Source organism: Apis laboriosa, unplaced genomic scaffold, assembly GCF_014066325.1.
Source record: "Apis laboriosa isolate Shangri-la unplaced genomic scaffold, ASM1406632v1 scaffold5_cov152, whole genome shotgun sequence".
NCBI lineage: Eukaryota > Metazoa > Arthropoda > Insecta > Hymenoptera > Apidae > Apis > Apis laboriosa.
In genome coordinates, this window is record NW_025223857.1 from 3,715,089 (window position 1) to 3,736,485 (window position 21,397).

Consider the following 21,397-nt stretch of genomic DNA (forward strand, 5'->3'; position numbering starts at 1 on the left):
AATTGCCGGATGATGCGTTTCCGTAATTCTCTTCGAGGGCGGCGAGAGGAGCAGGGGGAGCGGACGAAAAAAGAACGAAAGAAAGAAAGAAAGAAAGAAAGGAAGAAAGGAAGGAAGAAAGAGATCATCGGAGCAAGAGCGATGATTCCAGCGCCTACTTTCGATCTCGAATATAACCACTCTCTATTCCTGTCCGTTTCTATTCGAAGAGATAAATAACGAAGAGGATTGATTTGTGAAGCGCGACGAAAAGGTCTGTGTGTGATTCGATTGGTCCAAGAAGGATAAAAGTGCAAGCTACGATCGTGGCAATTATGTCAAGGCGATATTCATAAAGGCGAACGATAAAATGCTAAACAGGTTTACAAACGTGGAAGGGGGAAAAAAAAAAAAAAAAAGGAAAGAAAAGAAAGAAAGAAAGAAGGGAGTCAATCGTTCGACAACAATTAAATTGTAATTTAAAAATTATCGAATTATTATATAGTCGATCGTTATTAGTCGCTTCCTTTAATTTAATTTTTTCTACAATTAGTTTAGATTATTTTTATGTTTTTCAAGTAAACGACGATTCTTTCTACTCTCGTTCTTACAACGATTCCAATCACCCAATAACATCACTGTTATTTCTTTATATAAACAGCGCGATATATACCATATTCCGATTTATTCATCGTACTCGGAACAAGCGAGTTACAAATATTACAAGTTTGTTTTCGTTATTTCGTATTTCCATCAGTCGACTCTTCGATCTAAGCGAGCTAACCGTACGTCGAATTCGAAACGAGTAAATATTCGACGCGAGTGGCTCGAGTTAAATATCCACGCTGCCTCTCTCCAGCTGCGCAGTCCTTTTATATATTAATACGCAACGCGCATCGCGTCGTATCCTCGCTTTGGACAAAAGATACTCTCCTTATCCGTTATTTAACCTTGGCAAGGGTGTTGATGACGACTCGCTCGACCACCGTTCCAATTCCTTTTACGCGCAATTTATAGCGTACGATGCGTTTTCGTTCGACGACGCCTCCTGTCTCGCGGGGTGGGGAATAAAATTCGCGACGATGCAATTCGAAACCAGATAAAACGAATGCTGCGCCACCGTAAATAAACGCGGACGTTATACCAGTTACGTCGAATTTCATAATTCAAGCAGACGTGATTCTGAAACCTGTCACGGACTCGAGGAGGAATACCGCTTTGAATAAATACACGTGCGAGAAGAATATGAAATAAATTCCCTCCCCTCCTCGTGCGTGCAATGACACACACTCGCGCTTTTTCCTTTTAACCTCCCCCCTCCCCCTTTTTTAAGCGATAACGATATTGCTTATATATTGCTTATAATAATTATATATTATACATATTATATATTATATAATATTATTGGTTTCTAGAAGAGAGAATTATTGCAATTTCTAGAAAATAGAATTATCTCTATAGAAAAGTGTTAGAAAAGATCTGTCGCGATAAATTTGTTAATTTGTTAACGCTTTGAATTTAAATTTCCGTATGAAACCGCCGATTACAAACCAGTGATAATCGTCACTCGATTGCAAAGAATAAAATAAACCGCGAATGGAGGCTGGAACGGACGCGAAAATTAAACGATGAATATCCGCACGACCGCAAAATGAAACTAATTAAATAAAGAGGCTCGATTATCGGTCGACGAATACACAGGATATTAAACACGTTTATAAATTTCCCTTCAATTGTGGTTTCTTTTTTTCTTTTTTTTTTTAACTCTTTTAACCTCTTATCTATCACAATTCTCGAGACATTACACTGTACACTCTCTGTACTCCGTTTCGATTATTTATCAAATCAGGAATGAATCACGGTACAGTCATCGAAGCTCGTCGTTGAAAAATTTATTTTTCTAACTTTTTCGATCGATAATTTAATATTGAATTTTTTTCTAACATATATATATATATATATATATATATACAAGGAGATTTAAAATCCTCCCCGAACTCACGCGCTTTATAATTATAACTCAGAAATTTATTGTTACGCGTACACTTCGTAATTACTAAAAGCTGGGCAACGAGAATAAAGATCACGCCACCGTGTGGATCGACACACATCGTTAATTATCTCTAAAGAACAAGGCCGATGACCGCGCTATCTTAATCCACAAATATTGGAGGTGTCTCGCGCCTTTTCCTTTTGCGTAGGTTCAAAGATGTACCTATCTGTCTACGTGTACAACCCAAACGAGTTCAACACAAAGGTGTGTGCGACGACGATATCGAGGACGTGTGCGTGCGTGCGTGCGTGCGTGCGTGTGCGAGCGCGCTAATTGCGAGGGGGGGAGGGGGGGGGAGAGAAAAAGAGGTTCGAGAGCTTTGGGGAACGCAGGGAGTTGCGGAAGTGGGTGAAAAGGGAACGATGGAACCACGGGATGAGCGTTGACGAAGGGTCCAGACAGTTCTGCCTGAATCATGATGGTTAATTTCCACGTTATTTACTCTGGCTCGAAGGCAAACAGTTGGAGGCAGAAGGAACAACAGCTGGCCCACAATGGATTCTAGGCCCTGCTCTCTAAGGAAATTGTATTCTAGCCATTGTCGAAATTCGGTTGGGAAAGAAATAGTAATTTTCCAAATTCGCAAGTCTTATAAATCTTACATCTTATACAACTTATTACTTGTACAAATAGTAATAATCCCAAGAAAATTTAAATTTCCAAGAAATTTACGTTATTCTCACGATCGACTACTCAACGACTTAAGATTTTATATATATATACATAGATCAACTGTGTAAGATCTAGGTGAGAGCGGTAACGTTTCGATTTTCTAAGAATCGATTGCTCGTTGTTGGGCAATGGATAAATAAAAAGATCTTGGATGGATCGGGAATCGGGGCGATCCTGAATCCATGGTACTTTCTTTTCGCTGGATAAAACGCGCCCAAGCTTGCTCATCCGAGGATAGGCGAAGCGTAACGCGGTTTAATCGGAATAATGGATGTTGTACCGGCCGGTTGTGCTACGCGATTGCAAAACAAAACGCGTTCCCGGCCGGCGATAGGCACGGCTCTTGCAGCTTTTATTTCCCTAATTCACGTTAGCCTCGTTCCGCCACCGACTTTTCCCGCCGGTTAGGTTGTTCGTACCGTTAACACCGTTACCGTTCCAGGGAGCAACGTCGCGTTGGATCGAGTCGAAACGAAAGTTTCTGCTCGTTAATGTTCTCAGAAACGGGTTTGAAACAAAGGAAAACCGAACTACTTTTTCTATTTCCCCCGGTTCGAGGTCAAACGTTTCGATAAAATTTTTTCCTACGTTTTATTTGCTCCTTCGATCGTCGAATCATCAGTGTAATACGTTCGACCGTTTCTGCAGCGACTCTGAGATCTGTGCGACTAGTTAGAAAGGGGAAAATTTCTCGTTCCCTAGTGTTTTCCCTCCGTTTGGCTACGCTATGAGTCACGACGTCCCCTGTCCATTTCCTAGAGAGAAATCGAAATTTTTAGATGCACGAGGGGCAGGGTATTCTCTGTTAACAATTGCGTTCAACAATATTTGTTACGAAACGCCTCTTAGTTTTTAGAAATCTTCGAAAAATTCGAATTTATGCGACACGATTTTATCTTCCGTTCTGCTAGATTTATACGACTTCATTTTCTTCGATCTCACTTGGAAGGGGTTAATCAAATCGATCGAAGGGAAGTAATGTCGGTAATTTTTCACACGAATTTTCCGCTTGTACTTCCACTTGTGTATCAATATACCGGCTGATAATTGCGAGGAACGTTATTTGAACAGTAAAGAGAAGGTGAACAGACCTGCTTGGTATCCCACTTTCTTATCGAAAAAGGCGAGGTTCGGCTCTTTACGACCCAACTGCATAACGTTTATCGATAATCTTTTGCGTTGCACGGCAAACGTTTAGTTCGAGAAGTTTTGCCGAGAAACTAAGTAATAAAATATAGAAACGCGGCTCGAAACGCATTTATAGTATCCCTCTACGGGATCGAGCTGGTCCCAATCGATGAGACGAGGTTAACCCCTTTCGCGCATTGTCATTCCAACTGGTTTCGTTGTTGTTTCCCATTGTTTCCAACGTTTCGACGAATGGAGGGCATGGAACGCTCTTAACGAAAGAAACGAGCGTAATAAATATATATATATACGGTTTCTTGCGTTGTCTTCTTAATCTCATTAACCGTTGTTAAAGAGAACGTGTTCATTAGTCCTCGTGGACACGCGTTGGTTGTGATCCTTCGTCAGACAAACGAATCGGATTAATTTGTAAAGTTTTTACAATTCGTTAAAATTACGATCGTTTCAGCAACGTTTCAAAGGATTCTTAATTTGGACGCGTTAAAATTACTTAATTCATCAAAAAAACGAAAGACCTCTTCTTGTTCTCTATTCCGTCTGAAGTTGAAGAGACAAAGAATCACGGGAAAGATCGCCATATAATTGCGTATTTTCAAAGAAAAGGAGAATATATAATTCTCTAGAAAATTATATGGATAATTAATCACACCTAAAAAGATCCATAAAAGAAGCTTTAACTGAACCTCGTCAAAGATTCAATGGAATTCTTGAATAGAATAATGGACACGATAATACGAATAAACGAAGTATCGCAGTGGCAAGATGAACCGCAGAAATGGACCCAGGTCTCGTTTAAACCCGATTCGTTTCGAGGGATACACCAGCATTAAAGGACTTGGCCGATTTAAACTGTGGGTCAAACTCGTGTGTGGCACGAGCCAATGGTCGCCCACGTACGACACACAGATTTCATTACTATTTTCGTAACAACCTGCACTTCGTTTGTGCACATGCAGATCTCTCTCTTTCTCTTCTTCTCGAACGAAAAAAGAGCGTCGAGCACACGGCCTCTGTTGTGCCCACGTTCGTCCGCGATAGACGAACAGTTTTGCAATTTGCTCACCTTCGAGAGATCCTTGACACTTCACGTGTCGTTGTTCGCGATTCTCGCACTCCAGGGAGTTGCTAAATCGCGTACGTGTTGAGTCTCGTTATGAAATTGAACGATATCGATCTCATTTATGAATCGTATCTCGATTTTGTCTCAACGATACATTTATTTAATTTTCGAATTCGAAGGTATTTTTGAATTATTGGAATATTTGAATACTTGTTAAAAAAAAGATAACGAGAAAAAATTGGTGAAATTATTCGATAAGAATATCGTTGCCTAACAGATTGCCTGAAGTTCTACGGTGTTTCTAATAACGGGATTTCACGCTTGAGTGTATTGTATAGTTAGGAATATAAACAGCGTTACTTACTGCGAAATAACAACGACATTAAATCATCCATCTGTGCAGTAACGAGAAATATTCATAGAATTGTGCTAAAAGTACTTTATTAGTTAATGAGTAGATTGTTTGCTGCGTATGTACGGGTCAAAGTAAAATATTAACATTATTGAAAATATTGCGCTACGATACGAAAAAAACGCACGAATTCCATTACCGCGCACAAGTTTGTTGCCTCCATTTGAAGGTTCTTTAATGAAAAAATTAAAACACAAAAGAACAGAAAGAAAAAGAAGGGGAAAAAAGGCTGGACAAAACACGTAGAGGCGAGAAGACAACTTTTCAACGCGTTAACGTGTATTTATTCGATATAAGAGGTAGTCGAGGAAGCGGATCTGTTTATTGCAAAAACGACTCATGTGAACCGGCTACGAGAGGATGTGTGTATACAGGGGACTTTTGCGTTCGAAGAAATGAGTTTCCGCAACGGGCAGCATTCAAAGCGAGCTCGGTCCGATAACCATCGGCGAGAGTTTAACGAGGGAGTTTAATCTGGCAATAATATCGAACGTGCCTGTTAGAATTTTTATTCGTAAGCAAATAGAACGCTGTATGGTCGAATCATTCAGATAAGTATTCAATTGTGAGATTTTGAAACAAATATCGTAGTGTTGTTCCTTTATCGGAATTTGATTTTGTGATTCCAGCTCTTTTAAAAATTGTATTCCTATTCCATCCGATATAATATCTGCCATTCTTTCTTAAATAATCAAATTATGGATAACTATCGTGATTATCAAAGTTCTTCTAATTAATTAAAGATCTGTATATCGTCAATCACGCTTTTTTAAATGAAATATTTACCATAAATGGTCAAAAAGCAAAATGATATCGGTCTAAATCAACGATTTTCAATAAGAAGAAATAAAATAATGATAACAAAAATGATACTTTGACGATGAGGTTAATTAAATTTCCGTAACGCAATATACAATCCCGTGTTACTTGTCCCATATTCGATGAAACGTGAGGAATAAACTTGTCGAGGATTTATAGGGTCAAGCTTAATGGTTCGTTCTTTTTTGTTCGGGACGAACAATCAACGACTAAGAGGTGCCGTCATTCTTTTAAATGAAAAACGAATTTGCCCGACACCACGTCCAGGCAATTATCTGTTTTGTGTTCGTTAAGTGAGAAAAATACGAGTAGACGAAATGTAATAAATAAAATAAATAAAGGAAAAATAAAATATTTTCCCTTATTTATCGAACGAATAAAAAGTAATAGATATATTTAATGATATTTTCCATATTTATAAATTCCTAGGAATCAAAAAATCAAATATTTTTCAAATAGAAAATTTCAAATTTTCAAATATTTTTGTGAATAATACAAATACTTAGGAATTAATCGATGATTAGCTAACGCAACTCGCAAATAAACAAAGTAAAAGCAAATCAACGAAATACGCATGACGCAAGATTCTAACCTATTACGAGCGTAAATAGCAACAGGAGAAGTAAACAAACGGAAGTACTAGTGAAACGATACTCACGTCTGCAGCGCCAATTTAATGTCGAAGGTGATGGTGGTGCCGGTGTCCACGTGGAATATATACAGCATTTTCGGGCCGGTCAAGCTTCTTCTAGTCCGACGACAAGAGTGAAACGGCCAGCCCGCCCAAAAGACTCCACTGGCATTCGGTGATTCTTGGCGTCCGGTATTCGCGACGCCCGACGAAGAGGAGCTGTCACCTCAGGCCGGCTCCTGTAGTCAGCTCGATCGGGGCCGTACCCCTCGTTTCACAGCGCTCGCGAGTACGGCCCCCTCGGGTTTATGCCGCATCGATCACCAATCCGTTCGTCGTCGTCGATTCACGCAAACTCGAGCTAGCGTTCGACCAGCTTTGCACCGCGTCTCGTTGTCGAGTGTTTCGTACGTACGTTGTTTCCTCGTTATTATCTTCCGCCGTGATCGACAAGTATCGATGTAGAAGCTGGATATCGTGCGTAGAGTCGCGCGCGTAAATCGACGAAAAAACGAGCAACAGCGAAAAAGCTCGAGAAATTCAATACGATAATATATATATGTATGTGTGTGTATGTATATATATATATATATATAATGTGTGTATATGTAATATATATATATAATATGTATATATATATATATAACGTGTATATGTATAAGATTGGTTCAAAGGAAAGCAGCGATTGTGTCTTAGATCTGGCTGCCTTCAAACACTCCTTTGGAGATTCGTTGAAATACTTCAGAATAATAATAGTAGGAAAGAATAATAGTAGGTGTAATAGTAGAAGCGAAAAGAAAAAGTAATATATCACGAGATCATCGGTAACTAAAAAATCCCACAGCCTTTGGGAGGGAAGCTATTGTTACAATCTCTTAAAAAGATCCGGACGATCGGATAGGTAAATGACAGGCAGACCGAGATATAGTGTCCGCTTGAACCCACGATCGTTATTTACAGGACGGCTCTGAGTGATTTTCGTTCCGACCAGAATCGGGGATGAGAACGAATGGGAACGTAGAATCCTTTGAAAACGGAAAGATTGATTGATACACTTCAAAAAGTTTCCTACAGTCGATCACTTCACCATAAAATATCACATAATAACAATTCTTGTTTGTGTTGTTGGTCCGCCTGTCATCGAAGAAAATTATTTTGTATAGGTTGTGTACTGTTGCTCCTCTAAGTATCGCTCGATCGCGTCCTCCGGATTTTGTGATGTAACAAAGCACTCTTGCTACGGCTCGACGATCTCTTTAAACACAGTTTACGAGGCAGTCACTGTACAATAATTTTGTGTACGCAAACGAATATCGAACACGAGTAAAATCGTTGGAATAGAATCACCGTTGCAGCGATGGAGGACTGGTCGACGCGATAAACGAGTAGTCCCGGATCAGCTGCTCGTCAAAACAAAGCACTCGCGCGTACACGAAAGGCTAACAATCTTTTCTCTGAATCTCTGTTACGTTGTCTAGACTCGGACGGAGATCGACACGAACGACAGTATTCTATGCTTGTTCATAGATGAAAAAACCCGACGCGATATCACACAGGACGCCAGGATCTTGTTTTATATCGTGACGAACCGTGTATACGCTGAGAATGACGTACCGACCACACAAACAATGCTGCGCCACTCGCACGGGAACGTATGCGCAGAGATCGAAGCACGAAACAAAGAAACTCCACTTTCGCTACGGATTTTCTCGTTTATGCCTTTATTTGTTGTATCTTCCGTTCAGATATTGTTACTGACACTTGTGTGCTTCACGTTGCTGCCGAATTTTCACCGCGAATGCGCCGAACGCTTGCCCGAGAATGTCCACTTTTATAAAGCTCTTGCACCGTGCCAAAGAGAGAAGGTAGGGGGGCAACTAGCTTGGCGCAGTCCCGTTCGACATTTTGCTCTGACGCATCGCGTCGCCAGCTGTTTACTGCCGAGTCCAGGCCTGGTCGAGCACGGAGGACAGAACGTCTGCTCTCTGTGTGCTTAGCTTACGCAGATATTCCACTCGCCTCTCAGCTGTTCGTTCGCGATCGACGCGCCATCTCAACAGTACAAAGATGGCGTGTGCGATGCGTGCAATAGTTTGAACATGTGCGTAGTTATATTGTAAAAATTTTAAGTTGAACGTTTTATTTTCATCCTTTTTCCATTCCCTTTTACATTTTTATAGAGTGTGTGAGTACTTTGTGATGAAATTCGATAACAGATTTAGTGTATTGTGTGTATCATGAATGAATGTTGAAACTTCCTATTCCTTGGGTATCCATGTCGTTTGAACCGTGTCATGCGCAGCAATTGGTCGTTGATGAAATGGAAACCACTGTTATTCCTCCTCAATTGAAATATACTGCATTTTAAGTAAGTTAATCCTTCATAATAATATTACACGATGAATAATTTTCTTTTAATGATTTCTGAAAAAATGAAATCGATACGAATCGATGTAATACGATGATAAATTATAAGTTGTCAATTACAACTGATATTATATTATTAAATTTTTTTTCAAATATCAGTAAGTTTTATGACAATTAAATATATTTTCATCGTTCTATTTTCTCATAAATTTAAGTTAGAAAATTATATTCATATAAATAATAATTTCGAAAGAACTTGTAAAAATGATAGCGCTGTCATCGACCGAGATAATTTTAACGCGCATGCGCACAGCTATAATGGTTGGCCGCCATTATCGCTTCCGTGTGGAGATTCTTTACGTTAAATCAACTGTGAAAGGGGAAAATGATGCAAATTTCGTACTGGCATCGTGGGGTTGTAATTACACGCGCCGTGTTTGTTTATATTCCGTAACGCTATCACAGGCAGGGGACTGTTAGAAATTGAGGTTTCATTACTCTACAAATGTGTGAACGCTTCATGAATACGTGCCTTGATTTTCGAAACAAAAAAAAATGATAAATTCCCTCTAAAATAACATCACAACCAGAAATAACTATTACCATTTGTAAGCTATCAAATATTGCGTAGTTCGCAAATATCTCTAGCGCAATGCATCATTTATTTAGTTAATTATCAAGCTTACTCTAGGAAATAGTGTATATACATAATTCAAGCCTCGCTGTATAATGTAATAAATAATCATATAACGACGCCATCGGATGGTAATACAAAGTCGAACGATACCCCGCTAGAAAATGGTATAATAATATTTACCTTGACGGGGAATCGTTCACCTTTCGCTCGAGGCCATGAGAGCCATAAATGCGAATCGTTCTCCCGCTTGTTTCGTCAAGCATTGTTTCACGCGTAATTCCAAATCGATACACGATACGATGAAATCGCAACACAGTTATAGCAAGTGCCGTGACATCTCGATGAATTTTAATTCTGTCGCGGTTTGTCCATCAGCGGCACGGTGTCAATGTATGGCCAGGAACTTACTACGTCGTGACTCTATTATCGACATTAACTTGCTTTAAGACCGATGTAGTAGAAGCGATCTTGGCATGTGTGCGGGTTGTATAAGTGTGCCGACACGTGGCATACGATAAAGTTATAGATATATATATGTTGTTCGTTCGCTCGTATCGAGAATTAAAGGACTCGTGAAGGAGAGTAGGAAACGGAGAGATACAAAAATATCTGTGAAATGGCTAGGTGCCGTTGTATACAGTCGTGCGATAAATGGATTGTTTCTTCATAATAGTACCACGCGAGAACATGAAAATATATTATCGTATCTGTTCTATGATTCGCGCCAGGAAGAAAATTTCATTTCTTCTTTTCTGTACACGGGCATTGTTATTGAATACAATTGCTATACAATGACAACGGATAATGATTTTCTCGATTAGTCATATGCCATGCATTTCGCACAACTCATGCTCCTATGCAAGTCAATAAAGAAATCTTACATATTAAAAAGAAATCGCACATATTAGAGAGACGTCACTCTTGTTTTATTGTTTAGCACATTGAAACATTTCGATTAATCTGCGAATGTTATCGTTTCAATTGAATATTGTCACGTTTACAAAAGAATTTGATAAATGGATTCATCAGATTAGGAGATAATTGATTTATGAATTATGAAAAACTGATTACATTATATATAATTAATATCTTTTTGTGTATACGGAGTACATACGGGTTATCTCGCCTATCGAGAAAAAATATAAAAATGACCGAGTTCACAGAAATTTATATCGAAAATTACACAAATAGGATAAATTTTCTTGCTTTTACTTGTCAAAATATTGATAAAGAAACTATCGATAGCATGATAAATTAAATGAAGAAATTGTTATCCCAGGGCCGTACCGTTTTAATCAATTCATAGGCCGGTAGTTCTACACGGTTGGGGATCATTAACGATCGTTTTCCCCTCGTGAAAACGCAAACCTTGATGCAGTTTCGTTGTAAGTAACTAGTCGATGCCTGATTTCTCGATTTTGCGATTGCGAAATATTGCGCGAGCATAATGTAATCTATTCGTTGGAAAGTCGAAGACGAAAGACACTCGCAAAAGATACTCTTGCGATTCCCTTTTTTTTTCTCCCTTTTTTTTCTTATTTCTTTTCGTCAATTTATCGATTATCAATTATCTTTCTAATGTTTTTTAAAACATTAAAATATCTGTATAAAGCGAATTTTTGTTTTGCTCGTTTCTATATGTAAATCAGTTAAAAAGTTACGGATCGATAATCGCATTGCCGCTTCAAAATAATGGCTGCAACTAAAGTAAGAGTGGCTGAAATAATATGGTAGAAAGAAGGTGAAATTTGAACTTTGCTTCGCGGCAATCACGAACCGCGACTTTTTCTCTGTAAAAAAAAAAAAAAAAAAAAGAAGCAAAGCAGCTAGCGAACACCGGTGAAAATAGATTTTTCTATTGTCAGAGCCTATATATTTATACACAGACACGTGTACACGATACACTTTCCCCATTACGCTCACAGGCTATTCCACGAGAACATTGCCAGTTCTAAATTACCGGGACTACGCGAGTGCATGATTCTAGCTCGCTTCAAATTACCTATAATATAACTAGGTAAAATTATATCCGTGAATTCAATTTTGCGAAAATCGTGAAACCTTTGCCACCGATGTTTCAACATTCTTTGGAATTTCATAAATATTAATAATAGATTCCTATTACTTTTAGAAGAGTATTAAAAAAAAATTTGTATCCCTCATAAAAGAAAAAAGAGTACTACAATCGAACGGAACTTCGCATGGACGAATAAATATTCGGTCTATGAGTTGGACCATTCCCTAGAAACCCAGAAAACCCAGGAAACCCAGATGTAATATATTTCGTGTGCAACAGCGCGCGACAGTTTCCCGTCATAACGAATAATAATTCAATTACGGGTGGTGGGGATAGGAGAAGGGAGAGGGCAAAGAAACGATGAACACGAGAAAAAAGAAACGTAGCCGCAGCATGTGAATCATTCGAAGGCGTCGAACGAGCGGATCGGACGGGAGAAAGGTAATCGAGAGTAGCATTTATTACTTGAGACGATGGAACGAACGAGAATGTATGAGAACTAGTATGTAGCGGTATGGTAGTGGGGGAAAGATGGTTTTCTGCGTTTGCTCTCGGGAGAAGAGGCGCACGACGATCGCTGGGATCCTTGCGTGTGCGCGACACACGCGGTTTCCACATCTCTCTCTCTCTCTCTCTCTCTCTCTCTCTCTCTCTCTCTCTCTCTCTCTCTCTCGTACACTCGAAGGTCTCTCGTTAGGCACTACAGCACGCGAATCGCTGGAGAGCCATGCGGGAGGTACGTGGCCAGAGCGAGGTCAGCTCACGCACGTGCACGTCGTGCGTGTCTCGTATTATATGTTACATGTTACGGACGTCCCGTTCCACTGGCAAAGGCGTAACCGACGAATAGGGTGCAGCCATCGACGAGTTATTAGGGTATTGCATAATGATTATCGAATTTTTTTTTATCATTTATATCCTCGTTAACCTCGCAGTCAACGAACTTGGGAACGTTGCCGTACCATTGTTACCTTGAACTGATGCTTTAATTTATTTTAACGGTATTTTTGATCGGTTTGAAATTAGATTTCGATGTAATCAATCTAATTCGATAATATTAATGGTATTTTTTTTATTTTTATTTTTTGGGATTAAATAGATGTCGTTAGGTTTCGTATAAATTGTAGATTCGGGATTGTGTATGTATGGCATCCGAAGCCACGTGTCAAGGATATATAAGAACATCATAAAATGAATACGATTAGATAGGAAATGATAAAAAAAAAAAAAAAAGTGGAGGAAAAGAAACGAATCGTTGAATCAAAATTCCCTTCCGGATTCGTTCGTTTTATTCTACGAGATTAGCATTCATCAATCGAACCGTCCCTAGTCGTCATTTTCTCTCTTGACCTAATATTCGAAAACGATTTTCATTTACGATTTCAACGTTCTATTCTATATTTTTTATTACGTCCATTAACATTCGTAACCTAGAATCGTGAAAAAACTTGGAATCACGTGCACGTATCGAAGTAGCCAAATACCAATATTTTTTAGACATTTACGAGAAATTAAAGGGAATGTATATTTTTCTTTAGAATATCATTCGAATATTTTTTCTTTTCATTTATTTCAAAAATTACCTTCGATATATGTATGATCTTTCGATAAGACGCAAATTGTTTCTATATAAAGTTATTCTGAAACTACAAATTCATATATATGTACGTCAATTTTTTTCGCGTACCATTTATAGCGAAGGATCATATGATCATGTTAGTTAGTTAGGTTCAACAAATGTCTGTAATCAAAGAGCAGCACGCGGTAGGTTCGCGTTATCGCTCGTAGACGATTATATAAGTTCAGATTACGCGAACATGAAATTAATATTCGTATTCGCGAGACTGTATACCGTAGTTTATTGAAAAAAAAACAGTTTTAATCGTAGAATACGATAAATCAAATAACATTTGATTTTATCGTTTATCTTTATCATCACGTTGTAACGTGACATCTCCAAGTACAAGAAAAATAATTTCTATCGAAAGCAATTAGATATTTTCGAAAAGTTCAAGGATTTCGTTAAGCTAAACGATAAGAATCGACAAACATTTTTAGTAGAATCTCTCTCGAGGAACACACTTCTCGATAACTGCTCGTTTCTACGCCGTTGCGAGGCGATAGCAGTAAGAATATCGACGTGTTCTATTCCCTTGGTCTAGGTTATCGGCCGTTCCTTTTATTATCGTTCTTTTCTCAATGTCGACGACATTTCCACGGTATATAACGAGGAAAACGGAGATAAGAATACGTCCAAACCGTTACGGAGAAAAAGAAACCGGCTGATGACCAGTTGCGCCTAAAATATATATATATATATATATATAAATGCGTGCATCTGCATCGAGTACACGTTCGATCGATNAAAAAAAAAAAAAAAAAAAAAAAAAAAGGAAAATTCGATAACGAAACGGAAAATCGAGGATATTCTGATAAGAATTAAAATATTTACTCTGACGAGATACCCGTCCTATGTAACCGATAAATCATTGCGGTGATCAAAAGATAGATAAAGAACGCCTTATTCGTTCACCGTGTATATAATAATCTCTGCGCAATAGGTTTTATCTAGCCACGTCATGAGCCACGACGATACACACGCTGTTCTATATTAGGCGATTCGAAATATATTTTGGGCGACGCGCTGTTGCTCGATGATCGGCGGAATGAAACTGACGGCGAATACTTTCGTAACAAGGAAACGCGTCGGGAAGATAATGTTTATCGGGTCTGGACGATCGGACAATCCGTCACAGTCGTTGCACCAGTGACGAATTAACCACCTGTCTGTTCCCTCGCGGGATTACTCATCGGTTAAAATTAGAACTTTTTAGTCAGCCGATCGATTGTGACTTGCTTATCGCTTAGCGTGTAATTCAACGTCAATCGGTCGTCGAGATGAGGCGCGCCGTGGTTAATTCTCGCGTTACGCATATGTTGTTCTTTATTGTGAATGGATTCGCATCGGGATGATTCGTATCGATAATACAATACGGACAATCAATTTTTGCAATATTTATCATCGTTTCCTCCGACGTATATCGAGGATATATGTCGAAATTAACTTTTTCCAAGTTTAATCGTCTGGTATCGTCTCGTAAGCGTCTGGATTGCTAAAAACTTGTGATCATGATAGGTAGGTACGAGGAACGAGGGTTTCGGTATCAGATTCGGTCACGTTTTGCTCGACACTTCGCTTGCTCGCATGTTCACCAGCTAGAATGACATCGATAGCGATGTATATATGCATCACCGTGTGAGGTCAGACTGGGCACGTGACTGGAATGATGCGATACACGCAAAAGGCTGCACGAGTGAACACTCATTACTGTTATCTTTTTATCTCGTCGAGATTCCAGACGATAAACATAGAAAAATATTTCATATATATGTATATATGGATATGACGTATAAACATCTTACGATTGCGGCCTTACCTCGAGTATTCGATATTGCGGCAGATAAATTTCGATAAAGGCGAAATATATTAACAAAAATAATCTCGTACGAGTATAAACTTTAAGAGAACGATAAATTGACACAAGGAAGCATTAATTTGTTTACACTTTATCGAGACACGTTCTCTCGAGTAGTATGCAACCTGTGTTTTCCCAATGTGTGCATTTTAATTGAGACTGAATTATTCACAAATCTCGCGTTACTCTGTATACCGGAAAAATAGTCTCGTACACGCTATAGAGAAAAATATATTATAACGACGTATAAAATCGAGGCAGAAACTATAAGAAACCGTGTTTCTTTCACATTCACATGGCAGAGTTTGCTATTAACTCTATCGAATTTTCTTGATCCAATGGAAATATCAATTGTCACATAGAAATATATAGAGTCGGTTGTGTTCAGTTATGATACAAGTTTATTGAATCACTGCTTTCTCGCAAATCAACAATGACAGTGGGCCCTTGAGTTGCTTTTTCTCTCTTTTTTTTTTTTTTTTTTTTTTTTTTTTTTTTTTTTTTTTTTTTTATTAATATTCTTTTCTTTTTTTTTTTTTTTTAAATATCGCGTCTGTCGTAAGGTACCAAAATTCCTTTCACGTCCGTGGCTCGTTTTTTATCTTTTTAATGCAGTTTTCGATAGGATGATCATCATGATGGCGATAATAATAATAATAATAATAATAATAATAATAATAATAATTAATGACAATTAATAATAGCGATAATAATAATGATAATATACAATAATAACGAGATATGCTAAACTGTGTTGATAATAAAGTTAAGAGATAACAAGTAAAATATACAATATATGGTCGTTTCGTAGATTTCTCGTCTCGCGTGGCAATCAAAATCAATATTCATTTTTTTCGATTTTAGAATGATACATACACCTAATCCCTATGCATTATTAGAAATGTTTTGCTGCTGCTGCCTTTGATTCGTGATATGATTCTCGTGGCGTAAAATGATTAATGATTAACGCGCGTAGAGGTTAGGTTCGTCTCTTACAGATTATCCTCTCCTCTCTTCTCCTCTGTTAAATGTCACGTTCATTTCTCCCTCTCATTTTCTCACTCACACGCATTTTCTTTCGCACGCATTCTCTCTCATTCTCTCTTTCTCTCTCTCTCTCTCAAATTCGTTTATCAAATTTTAGAGCTGTACCTCTTTGCGGTACTAATTAATCGATTCATATATATATATGTATATAGTTGCACTATATATATACAATACATGTTTTCGCGACGACGAGCACAAACCGTCAAATCGCGTTACCAATACAGCGTTCAATTTTATTTATTTTATTTACGAACGATCTTCGTAACAAAAAAAAAAAAAAAAACACGTTCGATCCGTTCATAATTCATATAAATTTTCATTTAATTCGTTTCTAAGATACCCCCCGCCACCCTATTCCCCCTTCCAATCCTCTCCAACTCTTTAACAACTTGAATAACGTTTTCGAACGATTTGCGTACAATACGAATTTAGTCGAGACGGGACAAGGTGGCTAGGGTATATCGATGTATAAAGTAAGTAAATATTTCGATTCGCACAAAAATTCAAAACGCGCGCAAACGAGCGCGTTTTCTTTCTTTCTTTCTTTTTTTTTTTTTTTTTTTTTTTTCCCCTATTTTCATCCTAATCATTTGCCGCCGAGTAAATATCTCGAGATGAGAGTGCTAGCGTGTAGGTACAAAGAGGAAAATATATACGTGTATGTATTAATCGTAGCGTAGGATGAAAATATCGAGTCTTTTCTTCTTCTTTGGAAAAATAGCTCTTCGAAACGGTGTGTCGATCGCCCTGTCCTAACTTCGAACGTACAACGCATCGAAGGGGGCGCGAGCCAAGAGGATTTTTTTTTTTTTCTTTTTTTTTTCTCTCTTCTAGATTGTTTTCATTCAATTGTGACGATCGCGACATATATATATATATATACATATATATATATACAATGCTCTTTTCTTCTTCTTCTTCTTCTCTTTCTTTTTTTTTTTTATTTACAAATTCATCTAGATGTACAAGCTATATTGCCTGAGGCTAGAAAAAATGCGATCGCTCGAGCGCAGGTAGTACGATCCTCGAGATTTGTAAATCGACCTTCGTATCATCATCATGAAAAATATCAAATATACTCGATTATTATTACGTTTATTACGTCGCGTTAAAGACAATTTTATCTCTCTTCTTTTTTTTTTTCTTTTTTCTATTTGTTTTGTTTTATCAAATAGGATCCCAGAAGCGAACGATGCGCAAAAATGTATACAAACAATCTTTCTTTGTAAAAATTTCGTTTTGTCCAACGAAGAAACGCGCGTATATCGACGAAACAAACGTCTCTTAATCGATGAATTATGCATTAATCGCGAAATATCGCGCGATTCGAGACAATTACATTATATTAGTATGCGTGTATATATTAACGTGGTATACGGCGTATAACTTTTTTGAACCGTGGAAAAAGATCGATTATCGACAAGTTTCTCCATCCAAGTTAATAATAAATTTTACGATTCTCAAGCGTCTCGCGATAACGAGTTTCTCTCGTTTCTTTCTTCATAGATTTTTAACCGTTCGAGTCATTCCATCCTTCCTCTTCCTTTTTTCTTTTCTTTTCTTTTCCCTCTTAAACCCTAATTACCTATTATAACGTCGGTCGGTTGAACAACGCGTTTCGTAGAAATATCCGTTGTCACGTTACAAAGTTGATATATATATATATTTTTTTTTTTATTTTTTCCCCCTCATCATCGCACAATTTCGCGCGATCGAGTAACAAAACGTTCTCGACCACGATCGACAAACGCACACTCTCGACTCGATCCAAAACGTGTATATAAAAATCAGAGGAAACGTGTCTTATTTACAATTTTACGTGGAAGGCAAGGCTACACGTAAAATATGCTTCGCGCGCGAAGCGGTTCACACGATTAAAAACTACGTTATATCGCACAACATCCATACAATTTACGTGGACACGTCGATAATAAGACATGAGTTACACACGAGTGTTAAACGTTTTAACCGTGCAACAACGCAATCACAAATTCGCCATTCGCGCCTATCAAATTCGTAGAAATCGTAACAATTGTATATATATAGAAATCCTAAATCCTCGTCGTCATTGCTCTCACATCTTTTCCTTTCTGCCACGCTCGCGAATCTATCTATCTCGTCGAAATGTGTTCAACTCCTTCGATCGAGTGGCAAAAAACCCGATTTTGAAAAATATCCTCGGCCACCATTTTCGAGAAGATATATATGTATATATATATATATATATATACCGGACAAAAAAATGGTTTCACGCTACTCTAGCTGCTCTCTCTCTATATATATACATATATAGATTTTTTTTTTGTATAAAAGTCGTTCAAGTGTCCGCGCTCGAGCCGATCGCCGAGAAAGAACGGGAAAAGTGTAGAGAGATTCGTGTGTGCGCACCGTGTTTCTTTTTTTCTTTTTTTTTCCTAGGGTATGGACCCTTTTCTCTTCGGGGCCCATCCCTTACAAATATTAATATTATTATTATTAAAATATTCGGTGTAAAAATATGTATGATACAGGCGCCAGGGTATCTAGGCGACTTTGATACCCCGTCTGAGAAACAACGAGCCTTCCTCCCTCCTTCGTCGCTCATCACCCATAAATCACTAAGCTTCATCCCTCCGATCCCCGCAAATTGGAAATGTAAAATCCAAAAATCGCATCGAATCCGCGGAGAATAATAATAATAATACACTCGCCCCTGTATATCCCAAACATCCATCCTCTTTTCGTCGATCGTCCAATATAATGAGGCGAAGATTCTCGAGAGAGAGAGAGAAAAAAAACATTCTTCTTCAACTTCTCCAAATTCAATTCTCTCTCCTCGAGGTCCCAAGCGCTCTCTCTCTCTCTCTCTCTCTCTCTCTCTCTCTCTCTCTTTCTCTCTCTTTCTCTCTGTTTCATCCAACCTTGCCACCGTGGAACGGAGTTGGATCGCTCGAAAGCCGTTTTCAACGGTTTTTATTCGTGATTTTATCCGGAGGCCACTCGATCTCGCGGCCTCTTTTTAAATCGTTTTAAATCCTGGTACTCGGTGACGACTCGGGCGTCGTGACGCGCCCGCGTCTCAGGTCACGTCCACCACGAGCCCGTGAACCCAATCGTCGGCTGGCTGCTACGTCAGCAGTTTGAAGAACATCAGGGCTAAGGATATGTTGATGAACAGCACCAGCATCACGAGCTGCTGCCGGAAGAACCAGTCCTGCAAATTTTTCGTTTTCGAATTAGAAATCAGTTTTTCCATTGTTTTTTTTTTTTTTTTTTTTTTTTTTTTTTTNCCAAGTTTTAACGATTAACGGGAGGGAGGAAAGAATCGATCGAAATTTTAGGAGAGGAGGAGATCGGGTATTATTTGAATAACAAAAAAAAAAAAAAAAAAAAAAAAGAAATCTAATTTGCAAATTAACGGCTGGAAATCCATTTATCATTTTTTTTTTAAATTTTAATTTTTAATCGTTTGCGAAATATAAATAAAACTGAAGTACAACTGACTCATCCTGCCTCGATAATTGATCTTTTGAATAAGTAATGTTTCGCTTAAATGGCGAATATACGTATGGCACGTGTATATACGCAACATTGCGCAACTTTTCCCGAACGAAAGTTTCAAGAAAATTCACAACAAAATTTACGTCGCACGATAATGTTATTCGAAACGCGAATGATGTAAAGCAATCGAGGATTTACTGCTCGTGTATGCAAATATGTATGCAATAACAGTTTGATTTCATAACCGGTTAAAATATATTGCAACCGTATAATGTTTATAATTAACAAGTGCAAACAACCTAATCTGAAAAAGATTGGAACCAATGATTTATGGAACCGGAATAATATATACATATATTATTTTACGATCGAAAATATCGTCATTATTACTATTACATTTTACCGTTCAAATTGATATCTCTTGAGAAATAAATTTATTAGCAATAAAAAAAAAAAAAGAGCAACAACTTCGAAATATTCTGTCTATTTTGAAATTCTCTTCATATACATATATATATATGTATATTACGCATTAGAAAAATAACATAAATTTGCACTTATTGAATTATCGACAAAATATATATTCTTATTCGTGGCCTTGTATTCGTTTTTTGTAAAATTTTCCGTCAGTTTTTCCAATTGATGACATTGTCCCTCGAAATAATAAAAAAAAAAAAAAAAAAAAAATCATTGATGATAAACTTTAACGTGCAGCGCACATTTTAAAGAGGCGCATATATGTATAAAGCGATATATAAATATGAATAAGTGACTGTGAGACAATTTCAATTCAAAAGATGTCACGGAAGTGGTATATTCGAAACGATTAAACATTCATAATTGCGTATCAATAGTGCGACTTACTCTTGCAATCATCCGATAAGAAGCGTTTTTGCGTCGTTAATTCAAGCATGAGGTTGCCTCTTCCCCCTCCTTTTTCATTCCTTTCAAGGTTATTGTACATTACAATTTATATATACTATATTATTTTATAGGCAACCGTCTACGCAAAATCTACGCAACGCCCCACTTTTCAATCTTCTTGTCACTTTCATTTCGAAATTTCCATTTTCCACGAATTTCTTCCACGAGCAACGAAGATAATATTCGATAATACTACGATTTTTCGAAAGTGGACGAAAGATATCGAAAAATCTGGAAGACTCTTAATTTCGATCCGATTAAATTCGATAAATGATCAAAATAACGCGTATCGTTTAGAAAAATATTATATATATATATATATATATATACATAGAATGATAATATTAAATACATGTAATGTGATTTAATATTTATACGATGTAACGTATATCCAAATGGAGTATTTGCATTCAATAGTAATTTTATGCGTTGCATTAAGAAGGATGGATCGTTTAATTAACCCGTTTGATTAACCCTCGAAAAAGAGCGACGCAAATATAGTCTATACCAGGTCGTTCATGATTCATGTCAATATATTTATATGCATATATAATACATTTTTAACTCGATTTTTCGACTCACTCGTCGAGAAAAGAAATTGCGAATCAGAATTTATTTGTGTCGAGGACGACACGACGGATCGATAACGAATATCTTGAAAAAAAATACAATAA

At 37.7% G+C, this 21,397-nt stretch overlaps 2 protein-coding genes and 1 long non-coding RNA gene across 6 annotated transcripts in view; 1 reads left to right on the forward strand and 2 right to left on the reverse strand.

Annotated features, from left to right (window-relative positions):
• Positions 1-7,339, reverse strand: part of LOC122717984 (RB1-inducible coiled-coil protein 1) — a 42,256-nt gene extending 34,917 nt beyond the window's left edge. For both annotated transcript variants that reach the window (XM_043942590.1, XM_043942587.1), the window contains exon 1: positions 6,803-7,339. In XM_043942590.1, coding sequence (XP_043798525.1) covers positions 6,803-6,870 — 68 coding nt within the window. In that variant the 5' untranslated portion in view covers positions 6,871-7,339. The remainder of the gene's footprint in view (positions 1-6,802) is intronic.
• An 8-nt stretch (positions 7,340-7,347) lies between these two features.
• The window catches only part of LOC122717986, a 62,033-nt gene continuing 47,983 nt past the window's right edge, over positions 7,348-21,397 (forward strand). For both annotated transcript variants that reach the window (XR_006347285.1, XR_006347290.1), the window contains exon 1: positions 7,348-9,143. This is a non-coding gene — a long non-coding RNA (uncharacterized LOC122717986). The remainder of the gene's footprint in view (positions 9,144-21,397) is intronic.
• Positions 15,938-21,397, reverse strand: part of LOC122717985 (junctophilin-1) — a 45,790-nt gene continuing 40,330 nt past the window's right edge. For both annotated transcript variants that reach the window (XM_043942592.1, XM_043942591.1), the window contains exon 10: positions 15,938-19,512. In XM_043942592.1, the coding sequence (XP_043798527.1) occupies positions 19,426-19,512 (87 nt within the window). In that variant the 3' untranslated portion in view covers positions 15,938-19,425. The remainder of the gene's footprint in view (positions 19,513-21,397) is intronic.